At 34.8% G+C, this 23,022-nt stretch overlaps 1 protein-coding gene across 1 annotated transcript in view; it reads left to right on the forward strand.

Moving 5' to 3' along the window:
• tmem161b (transmembrane protein 161B) overlaps positions 1-22,616 on the forward strand; it is a 75,716-nt gene extending 53,100 nt beyond the window's left edge. The window contains exons 5-8 of the mRNA XM_051929630.1: positions 653-766; positions 4,616-4,790; positions 15,635-15,731; positions 21,762-22,616. Coding sequence (XP_051785590.1) covers positions 653-766; positions 4,616-4,790; positions 15,635-15,731; positions 21,762-22,024 — 649 coding nt within the window. The 3' untranslated portion in view covers positions 22,025-22,616. The remainder of the gene's footprint in view (positions 1-652; positions 767-4,615; positions 4,791-15,634; positions 15,732-21,761) is intronic.
• The last annotated feature ends 406 nt before the right edge of the window (positions 22,617-23,022 follow it).

Raw genomic sequence — 23,022 nt, forward strand, 5'->3', positions numbered from 1 at the left:
ATGAGTAGCTTTCTCAAGATCCCTAGAAGATAAAAAAGGCTTGATCTTACCTAATAGACAAAGTTGGAAAAAGCAATTCTTGACTACAGAATTTACTTGTTTCTCAAAAGAGAGGTTACTGTCAAAGATAACACCAAGATTGCAAACTTTTGAAGTCTGCAAAAGACAGAGAAAGAGCCGAGAAGTCCAAGACCAATTAAAGCTTTAGTTGTTGGACCCACTATAAGCACCTCCATTTTATTTTGATTCAGATCAAGAAAATTATTAGCCATCCAGGATCTTAGTTCAAAAAGACAGTTGTACAGTTGATTCATGGAATTTAAACCTGTGTATCATCAGCATAGCAGTGAAAAGAAATGTTAAATTTCCTAAAAATAGCTCCAATAGGGTGAAGGTATATAGAGAATAAAATAGGACCCAAAATGGATCCCTGAGGAGCAGTAGACACTGAAAAGTGTCTACCAATTAGATATGACCTGAACCAGTTAAGAGCAGCCCCTTTAAGCCCAACAAGATGTTATATAAGATGTACAAAATGTACATATAATTAGGAATACAAAGCTATACATTTAAACAAACTTGAATTATGAATTATTCAGCCTTCCGAAAATGTTTAAGTTAACCAGAGGCCAAATTTATCTGTTTTTTCTAGGACACTCCTACATATCAACTTTTTGTCTCCTTTAATCATGGTCTTACTGTGGGTGAAACCAATAACAAAGGACTACATAATGAATCCAACTTTGAGTAAAGAAAGTGTGCCTTTGTAAGTTAACCTTTTTAACTCTTTCTTTGATGTAATGTACCTGATATAAATGGACCTTGGGGCTAAGGTGAGGCTTTTGTAAAAACAGTGATTTAATTAAGGCTGATCTTGCTTTTTTACTTACATATCTGTCTGTTTATGCATTGCATGCACTGCATGTTGTATTTGGATTTTTAAAATGGCTGTAACTGTTTTGGTACATTTTAATGGGGTTGTAATTATTAATTGGGCAATTCTAAGTATTGACTGTTGTAAAGAATGATGTGTTGATACTGAGTTTGTTGGTGGTCCCCTTGTCATTCATATAATTTTTTAACTAATACAAAAATATGTCATTTCTTATTTTTAATGTTAATGTTGATGTAAAATTGCTAGATGCAATTTTTCAAATATGTCTCATTGCTGCACTGATTTATTGATTTCCTTATATGGTCAACTCCAAAATTATTGAAAAACAGTTAAACATTTATATACATATGATGATCCACACATGCAATTAGCGATGTTTTAGGCTTGAACAAATTCGAATGCCTTTTTATTTTTAACATCATTTTTCATTCTTCAAACAAAACTTTTTCTTTAGTTATACAATGTTTTTTTGTTGCAAGCATAGGTTTTAAAAGTATTACCCCTCCCATGATTGATACTTCACAAAGCCTCCCATGGCAAAATAACAGCACTGAGCTTCATTCTGTAATGTTTGACTAAGTTTGAGAACACTTGGAGAGGAATATTGGACCACTACTCCTTGTAGTTTGCACTTGTAGACTGCCCTCTTTAATTTACAACACAAGTTTAGTTGGGTTCAAATTTGGAGTCTGAGATTGCCATTGCAAAACACTGATTTTGTGTTCTCATAATTTTTCTTTGTGTTGATTTTTTAAATGTATTTAGGGTTATTATCTACAGTAGTTGAAAGGTCCATCCACTGCTAAGGTTCACCCTACTGGCAGAGACAGACAAGTTTTTGGGTTAAATTTCATTGTATGTAGTGGAATTGATTCTTATATTAATTTACACATGCCTCTAAACCATTTTCTGCAGAAAAGGTCCAAAACAAGATCTGCCTCCATGTTTCACAGTAGGTACCAGATGCTTTTCCTTGTATTCAGTGCCCTTTTTGTGCCAAATATGACAATGGTGTGTATAACAAAGATACATTTCACACTTTTCCATTTGTATTTACAATGATGCTTTGCAAACTTCAAGTGGTGCATTTTGTGGCTTCTTCTTGCAGAGACCTTCTCTTCAAAAAACATCTTGTCATGGAGGTGGTGTCTAAGATAAGATTTAGAAATATTATAACCCCAAGATTTAATTGAACTATGCGAATGAGAAACTGTAATCTGCTTTGGCTCTCTTTACATCCTTCTCACTGTGCATGAGGGCAGTATGCTCATGTATCCTATTTCTCGCAAATTTCATCTACAGTATTTCTTATTTCTGCAACTTTTTTATTTGGCTCTGATTGTGCTGAATGGTAATTTCAGCTGCATACGACCTTTTTTTATTAAAGCGAGAATTTCTCTCCAGCTTGAAATTTTCAAGTCATTTTGATTAGTACAATTAAATATTTTAAATTAAACAGTTTTTATTGAGTCAACAAGTAAATTTCATAACTATATCCATAACAATAGAAATATATGGAATTAAGAAATTTCACACTGGCAGTGCCATATCAGTGCACTCTTTCACCAGGTTAGTATATCTGTAATCAGCTTCTGCTGTAGAAGATCCAGTAATTTATGGTTCTGGTGCAAAGCTTGAACGTCTTGGGTGCTTCTGTGTAAAAACCCAGTGATGAATCTTATTCTTCCTAGGATCTACACAACAGTTGATAGTTTAAGAGCATTCTGAGCCACAAAGTTTAATATATGAACGTAGCATTTAGCATGATGAAAGTTGACTACCTGAGTTCCAACAAGCATATTTGCTGCATTGTTGGTCACTAACACTGGCTCTTTTTCTTCAATTCCCCATTCCTCAGTGACATTACAAATTGGCTCAGCCATGTTAGCCCCAGTATGACTCTCATGCACGATTTAGTTTTGTAGGAAGTGAGAGGATGAGTACCATTCTTCAGTTATATGTGATGTTACTGTAACATAATATGGCTCTCGACGTCCATGAATCACATGTCAGGGCAACTCTTTCTGTTTTACAGAGAAACTGTTTTAAATTGCTATGGCATCACATCAGTGTGGCAACAACTTTGATCAATCATGTTCTCATTTTGCACTGTTGCGCTCACCATATATGGAAAATATTTCAACTGCAAAAGTAAATGTATGTGTTATTCATTCTAATTATAATAACTGCATTAACTAACTACTAGCATGGCAACAGTGAATGCCTAGTTGCATACAACTCATGTTTAACTGTCTGTAGTAATCAGTCACAGAGTATGGCTAATGCTTGCACAGTTACATTTAATTGGAATGTCAGCATTTCTTTTTCATTTAAACATCGATTTTTTTTTTAATCAGCCTGGTGATCCGTTAATCATCATAGTTCAGAGTCAATTGTTTTTCTCCCACCCCTAGTGCAACCTCAAATTTATACCCCAGGGATACAGGAAATGATCATGGGCAAAGAATTCTTAGATAACAGGAGCAATAAAAAGAAAAATGGTTTTCACCAAGAATGTATATTTATTTATGCATTTTTCACATATTATTTTAGGGTGACATTAATTGTGTCCCTGATGTTTTTGAGAGAATACACTGTTCTCCAACTAAAACAATTTTAATGTAGGAATGATTTTTATTAGATAAATGATAAGCATTTTCTACAAATATTTTTAGAAATATCAGAATCATTATATATATATATATATATATATATATATATATATATATATATATATATATATATATATATATATATATATATATAAAATTGCCTATTTTATATGTTTTGTTTTTACCCATTTCCTTTATAGGAGGTGACAGTAATTCTGGAGTTGACTGTGATATATTTTAAACTGTTCTGTGCCATTTAGAAATTTGTTTAAAAACTGTCATCTCTAAGGTGTTCTAAACTTATTAAAATTATAATGCATTGTGATGCAGTCAGTACACTCTATAGATATTGCTTTGCTTTTAAGTGTAACCATTTATTCACAAAAATATTGTTTCACAGCTAGAAATATGAATAATTGTAAGTTTTAAATAAATTTCAGTAGCTCATAGATCTGATTGCAGTTAGGAATTTTCATGTGTGTGTGTTTTTTTGCTTCTAATTATTCCAATTGATTTTCCAAATTCATTTGACAAAAAGAACAAACACAATAATCCATCAGAAGAAGTACAATTTTGAAAAGTGTTAATAGTACAAACTCTAGCCTGAATACATGCACTTAACTAAGTATGTAAAAATAATTTAACAACAAATTACTACCTTACTTGAAAATCTCTCATATTTGGAGATATTTCCTGCCTTGTGTCCTATACTCCTAGGATATGCCTTGTTACTTGTGTGAAAGTGAAACAGTATTTTAAGGTTTACATTTCACCTGTGTACTGTATATTAATTACCGAAAGAAGAAGACGACATTGCAAGAACATAACATATACAATGTGAACATTTAATCTTTCTTTTTTGGCTAGTCAACGGTTACTGTATTAATTTAGCCATTTTTGGAAATATGTTAGAATATCTGCCTTATCAATAGTGAAGGAAAGTTATCTCCAAGCTTTATCTTTTAATCTGCATAAATATCAAAACCAGCAGTAACATTATGGTTATTGTGCATTGTTGACTTTTGTTATTTTAAAAAGTTTTTTTTCAAAAACACTATATGCTGTGCAATTAGAAAGATATAAAATAACATTTTGACAAATTCCACAGAATGACTGAAGCCACCTATGACACACTTCGCCTGTGGATTATCATTTTGTTGTGTGTACTGAGACTGGCAATGATGCGCCATCATTTGCAAGCTTACTTGAACCTTGCCAAAAAATCTGTGGATAAAATGAAGAAGGAGGCTGGCAGAATTAAAACAGTTGACCTTCAAAAAATGGTAAGGATTAAGCTGTGTGGTTGTTTGAAAGTGAGAAACTTAAGTACTTGTACAGAGCCAGTATTTATTAGGTTAGCCTCATTGTAAAATTTTAAGTGTAGTGTATTTTGGACAAAAATAAATAGCTCAAATAAATAAAAGCAATGTGAAATGTGAGCAAAAATAAATAAATGTATCATGAAATGTGAGCATAAATAAATGTGTCAGAAAATGTTTTTATTGCTTATTTGTTCATTTAATTTTGTCCATAATATTCCTCCAAATGCATCATGAAATACATCTTGAAATAAAGCTGTCACTTTCACTTGTCAAAGTTGAGAGGGTGGGCTCTAGCACATACTGTGTTTTGAGTGGTGAATCGTCTTCTATAGATTGCTCATGCCTAATTCAATATGTCAGAATGGGAGATGGAGGTAAATGAGATAGAAAAAAAATTCAGTAGAAAAATTATTATTATACCAATTCGGCTGAAGTTATCACGTATTTCAGAGAGAAAGAAATTACAGTGTTGGCAGCCCTTTTAGACTACGATATTGATGAAATTATTTTGAAAACACTGAAAAACTGTGCTACATACCTGTTCAGGTGACTAAGTCCCCTGTCCTGGACGCCCATCCTTTAACATTCCAGCTGAGTCAATAGAACACTTTCTTTTAAGTGGTTTAAAAGTAGAACAAATTGCAGATCTATACCGTGTCTCGGAGAAGACAATCACAAGGCGAATGAGCCAGTGTGAGATTTAGTGAGATGCACCTGTATCAGTATCAGTATTGACTGATAACAGTAGAAAATGAGGAAAAGCTGGAGATGAATATTAAAAAATGGTCTCAGATATGTAGAAAAATGGCAAAGAAGGAGGGAGATTAGATGTGAAAATTGAGCAACTAGTTGACAGTACAGAGATTAATTAACCATGAAATTTGTCTCTGCAAATGTACTTTGTGAACGCTTTTACCTGTGACTCCTGAAAGTGTGTGCAAAGTAAATTAATGCACTGGCTGACAGAGTGAAAACAGCATGTGCAGACTACAAAATCTTAATAGTAACACAATTAAGGGTTTACGTGGCCACATAATCAGGTTATTCGCAGAGAAATCTGCCTCTGTTAATCAGGTTTCACAGAGGCCAATAGCTTGATTTCTATAATTGAAATAAATGTTTAATTGGCATTTTAGAAATTGGGTTTCTGGGAATGATCGGGTTATTGAAGCTTATATATATGCACTATTAGAGGGACACAAAATGAATACATTTTATATCAAAGAATCTGGGTCTTAGAAAATTATTTAATCAGCAGAAGATTCAACCTTAATTTGAGGTCAAATTTTGGTAATCTGTTGTTGGTTTCTTTTGTTTGTAATTGATATTAAGTAAGCCACAATGAGTTTTTCTGAGGTGGCTCATGGAAATATTGATTGTGGTGAGTTGATTCTTTGATATTAACCCTGGGTTCTTGGATATTTTTAAGAGTATCTTTTGATATGCATCTCCAAATTTCCAAAGTTCCAAATTTCATGGGGTGGCTTGTCCTTGTTAGAACACCAGTTACCTTTTTTTCTCCATTTGTTGATAATCTTTTTCACTGTGGACTAAACATTTTAACACATTAAAAGTTGCTTTGTACACCTTCCTGTATGTCCTGGGTACAAGTGGTTATACTTTTTAGAAACTCTTTACTTTGTTGATTACTTCTCACTTACCTTTATGGTTAAAACTAAAAAGACAATATTTTCCATCTTTATCTAAAGCAGTATCTTAAGACAGGATAACTTGTATTTCTATGAATTTTTAACACTTTGAAAATAGATGTCATGCACATCTTATAGAATGCATTACATTTTATAGATGACTTAGGGTTAAGTGCATATTGAAGGACACATGATATTTTCTTAATTGATTGTGAGTTAATAACCAGTTTCAAACTATATCTAACAACAAATATATAAATGTGAGTCACATATATAGAAAAGCAATGTTACTTGACATTTAAAATTCCACCAAATATGTACAATATTGTTAATAAAATATGTTTGAACGAAATGAAAGGCCACTCCCAAAAATAGTTCAAAGATAGTATGATTTATTAAGTTTGCATTAAGAATGTTTTTTTTTTTTTGACACTTTCATTTATTTCACAGTATTCCACTAGCATATATCTTGACCTCTCAAACAAGCCAACCAGCATACAACTATATCTTGTATCAGGTCAGTATAAAGAGGCCAGTTTACATAACATATACACTTTTTGGCATTTGTTAGATAGCCTACATGTACACCTTGAATATGCAAACTCCACTGATTCAGTGAGATGGCCAGGTTCATTCAGGATCTCTTGAGTCTTGAAGCAACATCAACACTACCACCATGTGAGGTTTTAAAATTAATAGTTTACAAAATGTAATATGAGCATGTTTAACAAGTTTTTAAACTGTTTTTTTCTTAAATACACATCCTTCTAAGTTTATTGGCAAATAGTTTCCTCACAGTGTAGTCACAATTTAAATATTTTCAGAAGAAAGTGTTAATTGGTTTTTAAGTTATACCAATACTTATTACAAGGCACTGAAATTACCGATAACATTTTAATAATCATGTACACCTTTTGACACTTTAGTCTTAACGGCTACCCATTTTTCCTACTTAACATAGACTAGAACAAATATAGAATTTATTAATTAATACTTAAATGTAATAAATGTTACGTAACACACAGTTTACTGCATTAGAAATAATAGGAACGGGCAGAAGATACACCAGCATAACTTTTAATAATTATTAGTATTTTGCCCAAGTTTTGTTTTCAGAAAGTCATCTAAAGCTAATTCCAAGTGCTGTTCCTTTTCTGAATGTGAGATATGATTGGGCAGTGTTTTAACAGTTACAATGAAAATGTTCCTTATCCATTCAAGGTGTTGCACGAGTGAGGGAAATACTATGAAAAGCTTCTTGCAAATGTTTCAAATGTAACTTCACAGTTTGCAATGCTTCCCTATTAATTTAGTATTGTGTAATATTTACTGTGTCTTGAAAATGGGATATAGAAACATGTTTATCTTACAAGGACTGTTTGTGATTCTTTAAATGAGTAAAGATATCTACGATGTATCCAAATTCACAATTATTTTCTGAGTCACATAAATGGTTCTTCAAGTCAAAGCTTTTGTCAAGAAAAATTCAAAGTTCTTCCTGAAGGTCAAAAAAGGTGACTGAGGACTTTTCAAAGTAAAAGCCACCATACCTGAATGTGAAACAAAATTTAGTGTGAACATTACTGAGAAAGAAGTCAGACATTCAAATGGTGTAATTTCACAAAATTTGCAATTATAAAGGCTTCATCCAATACTTTAATTGTCAATTCTTATGCATGTGGTGTCTGACAAGTACTTCTCTGTTTATAAAATAATGTGTTTATTTTGCTTCTGGTTCAATGCAGAGCAGGTCCTTTCTTGAAATCAATCCAGGCTTTGCTCCATCTATGCATATTCCAACATGCCAACTCCAGCGTATTATATTTTCTTGAAAAAAAATCGTCTATAACCTTAAAAGTAGCTTCCACAGTTACATGCCTGAACATAGTTTGGCAGAATAAAAGATCATCATGTACTTCTTAGTTTTTCTTATATCTGACAAAAATTAAGATTAGCAAAGTTAACTGTTACTTGGAGAGGGAATATGATTTGCCTTTCTCCAGTCATTATTTATCCTGGCATTTTGGTTGTAGAATTTACAAATGTTTTACCTTGGTATCTCTGGATTTTCTCTTAAGTTTGCAACATAATACCTAATACGAAGCTTCCATATTCTCTCACTGTATATTATTAGTGATGAGTAAACTCTGCGGTGTTCGCTTTGCCTCAAGTTTGCAGAAATCACAGAAGTGTTTGCGAATATCGCTGAACTCCGTGAGATGCATTAAAGCCAGTGGGGATGGACTAACTGAACTACATTTGATTGGATTATAATGGTGCAATAATCTTTAAAGTGTCGCTGAGGGCTGGGAAAACATCTGCCCACTATACGAGACCAATATACTGGACTAATTATTGTGGCCAAAAAAGGCAATCTGAGCTGTGCGGCAGCAGTGCCAACCGTTGCATCACTGTGCCTTCATGAGATAAAAAAAAAAAAAGAACACAGTCAGGGCCGCGCAAATGTATATTTCCTGAAAACAAAGCTGGAAATGCTGAAATCGTAGTCAACAGTCAGAAAAAATACGTAGGGCATTTTATGTTGATTTGTGTGGGAAACTATTGCTTTGTGTGCTTTTCAGAAAGCTGAGTTTTTTGGAAAAATATTCAGCCCTGGAATAAAAGGAAAAAAAATCAGCCCTAAAAAAGTTAAATGCAGAAAATTCAAAGTGGCATGTCATGATTGAAGCCATTGCCGTGTTCTATTTTTTTAAGTCATCCTGAAGGCTCTCCAAACTGTTTGTGCTGATGCTTTGCACTTTTTCTTCTATCAAAAAGATTAAAAATGTCTTGTAAATAGTAATAAATCTTATTATTATTTCATAGAGTCTTCTGTGTTGGGGAGGGGAGTGAGGCGTCAACCTCTTTCAAGGTTTGTTTTCATTCTCCACGTGGCTAATTACACATGCATATGGCACACACCTCCTTCTCTTATACTGACATGGAACTCAAAGATTGAGTTGCACATTTGGCAACAAGCAGAGATAACTCATTATTTATGCTGTTTATGTTTCATAAAAGTAAAATTTGAGAACCTGTATTATTTAATTATCTGTTGAGCACCTTAATTTGAGTTCACCTACTATATACAGTATTAATGTGCCTTTATGGCTTTACATTTTATAGCATTTGTTTTTATGGAAAATGCAAAAAACTGGGATGAATACTGATGCTATAGTAGTTCACCAGCTGCCTTAGCACTTTTGGTTTCCATGAAGTCTGCATGTTCATGCAAGTTTCTCCCAGTTTTCAAATCTGCTTTGTGTCAGCTAGTAGACTAGCGATACTGTTAGTTCGATCGTGTGATCTTCATAGTGCAAAACACTGTGAGACCATGCCTCTGTGAGATCAAAGAAGAAAGAACATAGTGAGAGATGCGCAAGCTTCACAACCAGTCTCTAATGCAAATGATCTGTATTATATACCCAAGGGGCAGTCCCATCCAATGTTGGCTGTTACAGCTCCGGGGATGTCGCACTGGCCTCTCAAAGCATTAAGGGACATTGAGTAAAAAAAAAGTTCTCCTATACCGTCCAGACTATCAGTAAATCATTCAAAGAACACGGGCAAATGCAGCAAATTTGCTGTGAATGACTCTTTGGCGAAAGTCGCTGATCAAAACTGTACTTTATATGCAAAACCAGTAAACCCCCGATTCTCTAAAGAATCGCAAATCCAAGAATGGCAATTACTTTCTGTTCCCTCCAATCTTTGTAGGGATGAAAAATCATGGAGGGTGGGAGTGTCCTGGGAAAGTTTTCATTTAATTAAACAAATATATTTGTACTAAAGCGGTTTCTTTTTGGAGCCGTGACTCACTTGGTTCTGGTGTTTCAGAAGCGCATTGTAGGTGCCTTCGTTCATTGTTTTTATCTATGCAGCCTCATTTTTGTTTTTCTATGGGTGTGTTGTTAGCTAGAAGTCGTTTGCTGTTAGGAATCATAATTGAACTTACATTTAACACTGAATTACCTTAATGTGATTCAAATAAGCCACACTGACAGCTGCCACACTGAGTGGTGGCACAGCGGATTAGAGCACACTGACTGGTGGCAATGTGTAGTGGAGTAGCTGCTGGTACTGTGGAGTGGAGAACACTGACCGCTGGCACTGTGGAGTAGCTGATTGCTGGCACTGTCAGTAGTCACTACTACCTCAAGTTTAAATACATAGACATATATAGATAGACGGCGCATTCACTGTGTTTCCCAGTAGACACGATACGTCAGTGCGTCAGCCTTATTGCGAGTGGCAAAAGTGCCATTTAAACTAATACAGGTAGACGTGGAAACTGGGTTTTCTGATGAAAAAACAACGTTTAAAACAGTATTGTTTACATACAACAGATTTTGGCGAATCGTTTAAATGCAATTATTTATATCCATTTATACACTAATAATGGCAATTATTAAATAATAATACTTATAATTATCATTATTATTCATTCCTCCCATATAAGTAACATTTCAGGGACTGCCTTCTTCTATCTTCGAAACATTTCCAGACTTTGTCCTGTTCTTACGCAACACAGTGCTGAAATATTGGTTAATGCCCGAGTCACCTCACGTATAGATTACTGTAATGCTATTCTATCTGACATCCCACAAAAACGTATCCATCGCTTACAACTTCTTCAAAATTCTGCTGCCAGGATAATATCCTACTGTTATAAATCCACTGAACATATTACACGTATTCTCTCTCAACTTCACTGGCTCCCTGTTAACTACAGAATACAATACTAAATACCACTCTTAACATTTAAAGCTCTCCACAACCTCACTGATCTCCTCCAGACTTACACTCCTCTCGCTCACTCAGATCCTGTAATTTGAGAGTATTCAGTCTGGCAATATGGCTGGTCCTTAGTTTGTGGAAGACAGACACAACTAAAGACATGAGCATAAAATAATGGTTGTCAATTTCAAACTGTGTTTCCTCAGTGTGCTCCTTGAGAAAAAAACATCATCAAGTTTGAGAAATGTTAACAGCTAACAACAATCTACATAGTTAGTGACTAAATACGTTTAGCCAAAACGTTGTTTGGAGGCTCACTTGAGCACATAAATGCATAGCTTTGCTAGCTTAGCCTGGCTTAGCTAAAGTAAAGATTATAAAATGGAATTTTCTAATGGCCAAATATAACCAAAACAATTGTTCAGCCTTACCTATGAAATGTAATCCCCCAGGATCTGGTTTGGAGCGTACAGCGGTTTTTACAATCCCAAGCAGCACATTATTCATTACTTCACTCCACAGCAGTGCCACTCACAATATGGCGGCGATGCTGACGTACGATTCTGCTAGTAGTGAGGCGTCTAGTTATTCTATGTCTATGTTTAAATATGTCACCATGGCAACTTGTTGGCGTGCACGCTTTACCTCAAGTTTAGTTTACAGGTTGTGTTGTGTTGTTTAGGTGCCGCTGGATTCGACTCTGGGGCGCTGTGCGCGTGCGCTTTTGGCACGGGTTGCGTCTGGCATCCGTGCATATATACAACCTTCGTAAACATTACTAAACGAAGGTTTTATATGCGGTGGTGTGCGCGTTCGGGCGGTGGTTGTATCATGTCCTGAAGTTTAGTTTACAGGTTGTGTTGTGTTGTTTGGGCGCTACCTACTGAGTCTGGGAAGCCGCTGGGTTTGACTCTGGGGCGCTGAGTCGCAGTGCACGTCCGCTTCGGCGCGTCCATGCATATATACAACCTTCGTTTAGTAATATAGATGAGCTGGATAAACTTAACAGGATACAATATCTTTGTGTTAAGATTATTTCTGAGTGGTAGAGATGCAACCAAGTTTAAAGGATAGGTCTTGGGAATAGTAAAACAAAGTGCGGGTTATACTGACAAAGCCAAAAAAGTACAAAAGATAGTCTAAATGAATGCCTAAATTCAAAGTCTCTAAATACTTTACCTAGAAGAAACTCAGAAGTTGAGATACTTCTGTCAATTACACCCTAAAAAGACAATCCTATTTCCACCACCTCTCAAGTATGCTGTAGTTAATCCATGGACTTTGTTCAGTTGTTATGACTTTAGAAATCAGTATATTGGCATTTTTTGCATTCTTTGAGGAAGTGTTACTCAAATCTTTTGTCAAAATATTTCTTTTATAATATGCATATTAGAAAACTTGTTAAGACACATTGTGCATGTGTAGAATTCACATTAAAGCATGGTGTATGGATAATGCTGAAAAAAATCCAGATGCATAAGAATGTACGTATGCCAAGTTGCATGCACTTCCCCTTTATAAATCCCAAATCCCAATGAATGTGAAATTTAACGCACGTGCACGTGCCTACTGCCCCATCCTGACTCCTCCCTGAATTTTACATATTTGAATATGCAAAATAATATAAGTAGCCCCTTCCATTCAGTGTTTTATTAAAAGAGAATGGCAAAAACGCGTATAAAAAAGAAGAATTTCAGCAAATGCAAAGTGGAGTCAAGTAAAAACTTACTGTTTGTTGGCTTAAGCAGTGGTATAAGCAACAAAAGGAAGTTGGTGGAGTGATACATTGTGGCAGAGACACAGGCAAGTTCAACTTCAGAAAGTTGCACAGTGCAAGTGGTCAGATACCAAATTTAACGTGAAAAGCAAGTCGCAGCCCACCGTCTGTTTATTCTGTTTCAGACACTGTTACAAAAGCTGACCCCGTGCTGAGAACATGTATCCATGTGGTGATGGTGCTGCTGTGCCCAGCACATCTTCGGGCACTGGCTGCGCACACACCGCTGCCTTGGAAACTGCTGGGCGACTATCTGGCTGTGTGCTGACAGACATTGTTCTGGAGTCACAAAATACAATAGTGGATTCTCTAAAAGATGTGGCCAGTGAAGTAAGGAACATATGAGCTGTACTATTTGATATTGTCCACAAATTAAATGAATTGGTTCAATAATAAATACTGCATCTGATTACATATTTTTTTACATTCTGTTAATTGCATTCAAACAAATTTGTAACACTGTCCGATTTGGCTGATCATTTGGTGTGTCAGGTTCATCATACCGCATCTTTTCCGGTATGGGTGCTTACACAATGCGACCCACTTTCTGTGGACTATAAAGCAGCACATTAATAGATTGGAAATGCCTTCTATTTACATAAGCTTATTTATTTTCTGAAGGTGCCTTTATAGTGTATCAATGGCGCCAAGTGCCACAATGGTTAGATCTCTGCTCTTTACAAGGCTCTTTGAAGTGACTCCTTAAAAGGACTGTTTGCCTTTTGCTGCACTAGTTGGGGAAAAAAAAGGGATCCCAAAAAAGTTTAGAATCCTTACAGTGTGTAAACCATTTTTTAAAATTTTGTGTCCAAGTGTAGTGACTCTTCAGTAAAAAACATCTGTCATTGGATAGGTTCCTTGTTTATAGTTGCAAAAAAAGAAAAAGATTCCAGTGAGCCAACAGATAGCAGTGATTCCGTTAGTTAAAGAGAAAGTCGTCCTACAGAATAATCTTCCTCCTCCTCTCCTCTCTCTCATCTCCCTCATACCAGCTACGATTCTTTTCAAAGGTAAAGTGCAGGTTAATTTGTTTTACATATTTTTACTTTATATTTTGTATTAATCATTTTTATATGAATATTTTTGGATTGTAGAACAAATCATCTGAGTTTCCATTATATCTTGTGGTGAAATTTGCTTTGATATACAAGTGCTTTGGATTACAAGCATGTTTCTGGAATGAATTATGCTCACAAACTGAGGCACCACTGTATATCTGGATGACAAGTGGATAATACCATCCCATTCAGCTGACATGTCATGACTCAGTGATGATTGTGAAATACCCGATTGGTCAGCAAGTTCATGTTGAAAAGCTCCTGTGGCTAAAAACCCGAGAGTGGACAGAACTTGCAAAGAAGCAGGTAGAATACAACTCCTTAAAGTCTGCCTTTTTAAAGCCAGTGCCAGTTCAGCACACAACTCCAAGAAGACAGCTCTTCGAAATCAAAATTGACTGAGAAGCCAGTCATCATCATCATCATCATCATCTACCTGTATAAATACGCTCTCTCGTCTTCCATTTTCAATGTCTTCTAACAAAGCTAAAGTAGCTATGGAATAGTTGGAATAGTTTGGCCTTTCCATGCACTATTATATTGTTATAGAATGATTACAATCAAGTGAATTAAATTTGTAAATGATATGCCATTAATTTTGGTGTATTTGATGAATACTGTGTCTGTGTCTACTGTATGAAAAAGAAGAGCAATGACACAGAAACAGTGGCACTGCTTTGACACTGGGTTCTGCCCATTTGCAAAACCAAGCAGAAAAGTGCATACGAAAGGTGTGAGGCTGCCGTGAAATATGCATGGCTTTATACCATGTTAAGTTTTTATACACCTTGAAGTGTGCGTGAAAACAGGCATACGCAACATTTTTGTGCATATGCACTGTTTATACATGAGGCTTCAAGTCATCTTTCCTAACTATCCTTCACTCTCAATTACTGTAGAAATTGTACCTTGCAGGTTTGATAACATATAGGTAGTATCTCCAAACTGCACACATTTTCTAAACAATGTACTTCTAAATAATCATGATAATCTAATTGTTGAATTAGATTTTCAGAAAATGCATTGTTTTCTGCAATGGATAAAATATGCTTATCTTCTACCTCTGAGAAGCATAGTCAACCCCAACACTGAACTGTACACCATACACAGGCCCCTGTTTCACTGTCCCAGATTTTTTGAAAATGTCCCTTGTTCAAACCTTTTTGGAATAAAAGGTTTCATAATTTATCAGGCAATCTTGTGTTCAGACATACTGCTTTTTTTTTTTTTTTTTGAGTAACAACCAATGGGACATTACAGTGTAACTGCTATTTTATTGATTAGACAAAATGTTAATTTCCTTTACAAAGAAATGTTCTGTCAACATAGTACTATAGAATCTAGCATACGTCTCAGTTGACCTCAGTTGATCATACTGAACTATTGCTACCCTCTCAGGTATTTCAGTATGTTTGAGTAATTATCATATTAAATAATTTTCTTTCAATGTGCTAGATGGGCAGATAAGAAATTGGATTTGAATATAATACAGTTTATATTACTGTAATGTGTTCACTGTAATGAAATTCTTAATATAATTTTTTTCATAAAAAGAAACCTCTTACCTGTCTTTATTATCTTCAGGTTGCCAGAGTATTTTATTACTTGTGCGTAATAGCACTTCAATATGTGGCCCCACTGGTCATGTTACTTCATACCACACTACTTCTCAAAACTTTAGGTAAGTAATGATACATTTCTTTATGCTAAACTAAACAGACTTTGAAAAGCCATACTTTGAAAACCAATTCAGTCTTGATAAAATAAAATAGAAAGTTGTAGATACAGTATTAGGCAGAATAAAAGGTTATTTTTATTATCATTTTGTAAATATTATACAGTTTTAGGCATTTATGCAAGACTATCTTGTGTGTCTCTTTTTCTTATTTAGAAAAGTAAAAAAATAAATAAAATTGAATCATTCAAATGGTGATATTGTCAGACATTGTTTATTGTCAAATAATTTCTAGAAAACACCTTAACATACAATCATAATAGTTTTAAATTCTGAATATTTTTCAGTTTGAAAAACCTTACAGTATCTCAAGAGTCAAAGAAGGCATAGGCAAAACTTTGGTCAAATTATTTTATTGCAGTTTTCATCATTTGCAACAGCCTATGGTCTGTACAGACTACACAGGCTGAATTTTTTTATATATCTCTCTCATAAATGGTTCTGATTACAATGCATACAATGCAAGTTATTGTTCCTCATTTCATCAGCCTTTTTATATAAATGTTTAGTTCCTTACTATTCTAAGTTAATAACTGTAAGTTAATAACAATGTGTAATATTCCATCTAGAATTATTTTTGCCAAATTTGGTGTTTATCAAAATAAAATTTTGTATTTATATTTTGACAACATCGTAATATTTTCAAGAAATTTACATTGCACAGATATTTTTCTTATTTTGCACACTTCCTGTTAACAAGATCAGAACATCTGCAAGTACAGGTTTAAACCCAAAATAACATTAAATAAACCATATAGGTACACACACACACACACACACACACACACACACACATACACATATATAATTGTCAGCTGTTTGTGTCCGTATCTTTACAGTTCTGGCCAAAAATTTGGACACACCTAGCCAAATATCATTTTGCTGACAAGTAAAAATATGACATAAAAGATAGTAAATACAATTTTGATAGCAAAAAAAAATGAAAATGTTAATGTACAGTTAGTTTATTTGATGAACTGAAAAAATGGAGAAAAATAAAAGGGTAAATTGTGGCATTTGCTAAAGTTTGGGCACCTTTTCAATCATAAAGTCTTGTTAGGTTTTTAGTCTAGTTAAAAATTGTCATTATGGGATTCTTTAGTTGATGACAGTTCCAGACCATGACATGGGCATGGGCAAAGCAGAAGCCCCATATGATTGCAAGTGACCTGCATGTCGGTTTTGCTGAGAAAGGAGTGGTGGTGCATTGTTCTACTATGCAATGTTACTTACATGGAAATGGTCTTCATGGAAGAGATATGAGAAAGAAATCCTACCTGCAACCTCATCACAAAAAAACTACTACACGTATGTAAAGCAGCATCCATATAATGCAGAGACATATTAGACCTAAGTGCTGCAGATGGGTGAAATTACAATTAAGGTTTGTTTTAAATTTAAAAAAAAAAAAAATGTACACCTTGCCAACTGTTAAGTTTGGGGATGGATCCATTATACTTTGCGGTTGTGTGGCAGCTGCTGGCACAGGAAATGTTGTGATAGTACAAGGGAAGAATGGATTCCACTAATTATCAACAAATACTTGATGAGAATGTCACAAATCTGAAGCTAAAAGAAGGATGGCTTCTATAACAAGATAACAGTCTAAAACACACTAGTCTATTATGAAGTACCTCAGGAAACGCAAGGTGAATGTTTATTTATTTTATGAAGTTATTTTATTTTGTACATTTGGTTAACCACAACACCATCTTAGAACACATTGAATTGTTCTTTTTAAAGATATTTAAGCCTACAGGTGGAAAATTAAACGCTGTACAGGCACCATTTTACATCTGAAAATTACATCTGAAAATACTTTTGAAGCAGGTTTCTCCACTACCACAAAAAATACTAATTCAGTTAAGGTACCGTCATATCCCAAATAGTAATCCAGCATAAGCCACCTATACCAAAAAAAAAAAAAGTTTGGGAACCCCTCTTAATTCTTTGGATTTTTGTTTATCATTGGCTGAGCTTTCAAAGTAGCAACTTCCTTTTAACATATGACATGCCTTATGGAAACAGTAGTATTTCAGCAGTGACATTAAGTTTATTGGATTAATAGAAAATATGCAAAACGCATCATAACAAAATTAGTCAGGTGCATAAATGTGGGCACCTCAACAGAGATATTACATCAATACTTAGTTGAGCCTCCTTTTGCAAATATGATAGCCTCTAGACAACTCCTATAACCTTTGATGAGTGTCTGGATTCTGGATGGAGGTATTTTTGACCATTCCTCCATACAAAATCTCTCCAGTTCAGTTAAATTTGATTGCTGCCAAGCATGGACAGCCTGCTTCAAGTCATCCCGTAGATTTTCGATGATATTCAAGTCAGGGGACTGTGATGGCCATTTCAGAACATTGTACTTCTACCTCTGCAAGAATGCCTTTGTAGATTTTGAACTGTGTTTTGGGTCATTGTCTTGTTGGAATATCCAACCCCTGCATAACTTCAACTTTGTGACTAATGCTTCAACATTATCCTGAAGAATTTGTTGATATTGGTTGAATTCATCCAACCCTCGACTTTAACAAGGGTCCCAGTCTCTGAACTAGCCACACAGCCCCACAGCATGATGGAACCTCCACCAAATTTGACAATAGGTAGCAGGTGTTTTTCTTGGAATGCGGTGTTCTTCCGCCACGCAAATTGCTTTTTGTAATGACCAAATAACTCAATTTTTGTCCCATCAGTCCAAAGCACGTTGTTCCAAAATGAATCTGGCTTGTCTAAATGAGCATTTTGATACAACAAGCGACTGTTTGAGGCGTGAGTGCAGAAAGGGCTTCTTTCTCATCACCCTGCCATACAGATGTTCTTTGTGCAAATTGCGCTGAATTGTAGAATGATGTACAGATGCACCATCTGCAGCAAGATGTTCTTGCAGGTCTTTAGAGGTGATCTGTGGGTTGTCTGTAACCATTCTCACAGTCCTGCACATATGCCACTCCTGTATTTTTCTTGGCCTGCCAGACCTGGGTTTAACAGCAACTGTGCCTGTGGCCTTCCATTTCCTGATTACATTCCTTACTGTTGAAACTGACAGTTTAAACCTCAGAGATAGCTTATTGCAGCCTTCCCCTAAGACATGATACTGAACAATCTTTGTTTTCAGATCTTGAGAGTTGCTTTGAGGATCCCATGCTATCACTCTTCAGAGGAGAGTCAAAGGGAAGCACAACTTGCAATTGACCACCTTAAATATCTTTTCTCATGATTGGACAAACCTGTCTATGAAGTTCAAGGCTTAACGAGCTAATCCAACCAATTTGGTGTTGCAAGTAATCAATATTGAGCAGTTACATGCATTCAAATCAGCAAAATTACAAGGGTACCCATATTTTTGCACAGCCAGTTTTTCACATTTGATTTAATTTCATACAACTAAATACTGCTTCACTAAAAATCTTTGTTCGGAAAACACCCCAGTACTCAGATGTTCCTAGGAAATGAAAGACATACCACTGTTATCTTTTTTGTTGAAAGTAGAGTAAATTATTATGCAGGCTGAGAGAGGTTCCCATACTTTTTCATATGACTGTAACTCTCATTTTGACTTGTGGTTAAAGAAAAACTGTTTTAATACAAATGAACACCAAAGTTGTGTAAGGTGCCTAAACTATCTATTAGGCATACATAGCAATATTTCAGGAATTGTATGATGTAAAAACTATCTGTTGCTGTTAAATGAGAAGACTAGTGCATTGCTACAAAAACATTTGAATGTTAGGCATACACACATATGCAGTAATTGTTTAATTCATAACATTCAGTAATTTGCACTAGGGCTGCAACGATTAGTCGACGTAATCGACGACGTCGACTACAAAAATTCATCGACGTGGATTTTTTATTGTTGATGTGTCATAAACAGAACCTTCAATAGAGGCTCAAGTCACAAAGAACCACATTGGTTTTTGTAATGCAATGCACTACATGAATGTCTGGGGGCAGTATCGTTTGTTATTGTTTGTCAAGACTGCACACAGTATACCAATGCAAGCACCCAGGAGCTGTGATGCCACTGCCGTCTCTCGAGAGGTAAGTTTTAGCGAGTAAAGTTAGTGTCACGTGTTAACGTTGATGTTTGTACTATAATGTGTATATCAAGGTTTCGACTGATAGTTAACCTTTAAACCGACACATACTCGAGGTTTAATGCACCCCTGGACACCAAATACTTTTTAGCTGCACTTTTTAAGTAAACGTCACAGTTCACAAAGAAAATGTGAAATTTTAATGGAACACGTATTTTTTTTTTTCATGCAGGAGCATCACAATTACTGCAACATTGATCATTTTACACACTGCAAATGAATTGTAAAAACTATTAAAAAAAAAAAAAAAACTGCTGCAACAATCTGTTATTATATGTTCAAGGTGCTACTGACGCTTTTGAAAATTCAGTAAATCACCGAGCCAACTGTGCTTGAACTGTCTGTATGCGAACACACAGAGGTAAACGCTGATGATTGCAGGCTTGTCTAGTGCAGCGGCTGAATCCCAGAGACAGTGGTGCTGTAGTTCTGCCGGGGCCGGCAGTGGTCATGAGCTGGCTGCGCAACGAATATACGGCACAGACTGATCGGCTCCAGCGTGCTGGCAAATTGCTCTGTGAAGAAAATATAGCGGTTGCGGGGTTTAATGAATGTATGTCACCGAATATACTTGGCTCCGGCATGCTGGCAAATTGCACTGAGAAACAACTTTAGCCAGTTTCAGAGTTCAATTAATGTATGTCGCCGAATGTATGTCGCCACATATACTTGGCTTCGGCGTGCTTCCAAATTGCACTAGATATCGACTCTAGCTGGTTGCAGCGTTCAACAAATGTACTTTTCCGAATATACTCGGCTCCTTTCGTGCTGGCAGCAATTAGTTTGTTACATATTTTAGTCCGTTATTTTTTTTTTATTTTGGCATAATATAGTACATGATGTGATAAACTACAACACTTTTCCTTCAGAGTGTGATGATTAAAACATCTTTCTCTGTCTGAAAAATCATTCTTGTGTATTCCTGCTACCTCTACTCCCTCTGAGCGTCTCTTCTCAGCAGCTGGGAACATTGTCTCAAAGAAGAGAGCCAGCCTCACACCAGAGCATGTCGAAATGCTCACATTCCAGCACTGCAATCAGGAATATATGAACTGAATCTTTTATAAACTGTACATTATTGTTTTATTTTATTTGATTTGAAGCTTTATTTAAACTTTTGGACCTTAAGACACACCAGTGGCCATTTTTGGTTAAGTTAAATGCACTTTTTTTGTTTAAAGACTATGTGCACTTTAGTTTGTATTATTTAATGTATTTCTTTTTTATTGTGATGGTCACACTAATATAAAACACCTGATTATTTTCAAATTCATATGTTTCACTGGTTGTTATTTTAATTTGATTATTATTAATTTTAATCGTGTTAATGCAGAGATATCAGGGTGACTTTCACAGGTGGACAGACGTGAGCAGATGAGGTAAGACATGCACTAGAGCCCAGAACAGGATGTGCAACCACAGGTCGCAGGCATCAAAATAGGCATGAAATAATTGTTACTAATCGGGAAAAAAAAATTGAACGATTAGTCAGCTACCAAAATAATCATTAGTTGCAGCCCTACTTTGCACATTCTCCAATTTGCCAAATTCCAGCTGTGCTACATTAAGCAAGGGATTAACAGTAAAACGTAATTTTAATAGCACTTGCCAATATTTTATTTATACATGCAGCTTACAGAAGTGGTAACAATATCAGCTCTTTGACTTTCTCTAAATTGGAATTAATTATTGCAGCAGTACTACTGTATGTTTTAAATCCCAAACAACTATAATTTGCCTACTAAAAATAAATGCAATTCATTTCATTTTCAAAAGGAAAGGGTTAAAATTGTAAGAGAGCATAAAAACGTCTCCCTATAATCTGCTATATTTTCTGATTATTTTCTCTACTTTTTTTTTATCACAGGCAATTATTCCTGGGGTGTTTACACAGAGAGTGAACAGACAAACTCAGATCAGGTTTTGGATCCTTCTGAGCCACTTCCTGCTCCTGATGCCACAAAAGTCTCTTTGGCACAAATAACATTGGCCTTGGGAGGCCTCGGAAATGTTTTTAGTCCTCTCTTGTTTCGTGGCCTTTTTTCCTTCCTGACTTGGTGGATCGCTGCATGTTTGTTTTCTACTAGTCTGTTTGGACTTTTTTATCATCAGTACTTAACAGCTGCATAGCCATCTACTGTATGTAGACTGAAAGCCAAACAAGCAAAGTGCACAACTGAAAATGGTACATGTGATAAATGAGATGACTGCTGCATTGCTACAAAAACATTTGAATTTAGTCCTCTTTTCTCACTGTCTCAGCAAGTTAATGCATATCAGCAGAAACTATGACAACTACTGTGCTTCCTACATTTGAATAAATTAAGAGTCTTAAAAAGTAACAGGGATTCAATTCCTTGTGTTTTTGAGAATATTCGAACTCATCACTTATTCACTTGAATAGTGGCAACAAAAATAGGTAAATAAACATTCTGGTTTTGGCTCTTAAGCTGCTAAAGACAAGGAAGTAGTGTAATGTGAGTACACAAGACTGTTATATTTCCTGTATTTACATTATAGGTAAATTGAAATGTGAACAGAAAATGTTATGTATTTCTTGTATTAATGTTTCATTCAAACTGAGCCATAGTTAACAAAAGCAGATGAGTTTCTCATGAAGATTTATTGTTCTTAGCACAGTCATGTGTAATACTGTCCAGCCAGTCTGTTTTATGTCCCCTGTTCATTAATCTTTCTTATTTTTGTAAAGTTTTTTATATATATATATATATATATATATATATATATATATATATATATATATATATATATATATATATATATAAAAATGTATATATATATATGTATATATATGTATGTATATATGTATATATATGTATATGTATATGTATGTATATATGTATATATATGTATATGTATATGTATGTATATATGTATATATATATATGTATATGTATATGTATGTATATATGTATATATATATGAATATATATGTATATATGAATATATATGTATATATATATATATATATGTATATATATATATATATGAATATATATGTATATATGAATATATATGTATATGTATATATGTATATATATATATATATATATATATATATATATATATATATGTGTATATATATATATATATATATATATATGTAT

Source organism: Erpetoichthys calabaricus, chromosome 7 (assembly GCF_900747795.2).
Source record: "Erpetoichthys calabaricus chromosome 7, fErpCal1.3, whole genome shotgun sequence".
Classification (NCBI taxonomy): Eukaryota; Metazoa; Chordata; class Cladistia; order Polypteriformes; family Polypteridae; genus Erpetoichthys; species Erpetoichthys calabaricus.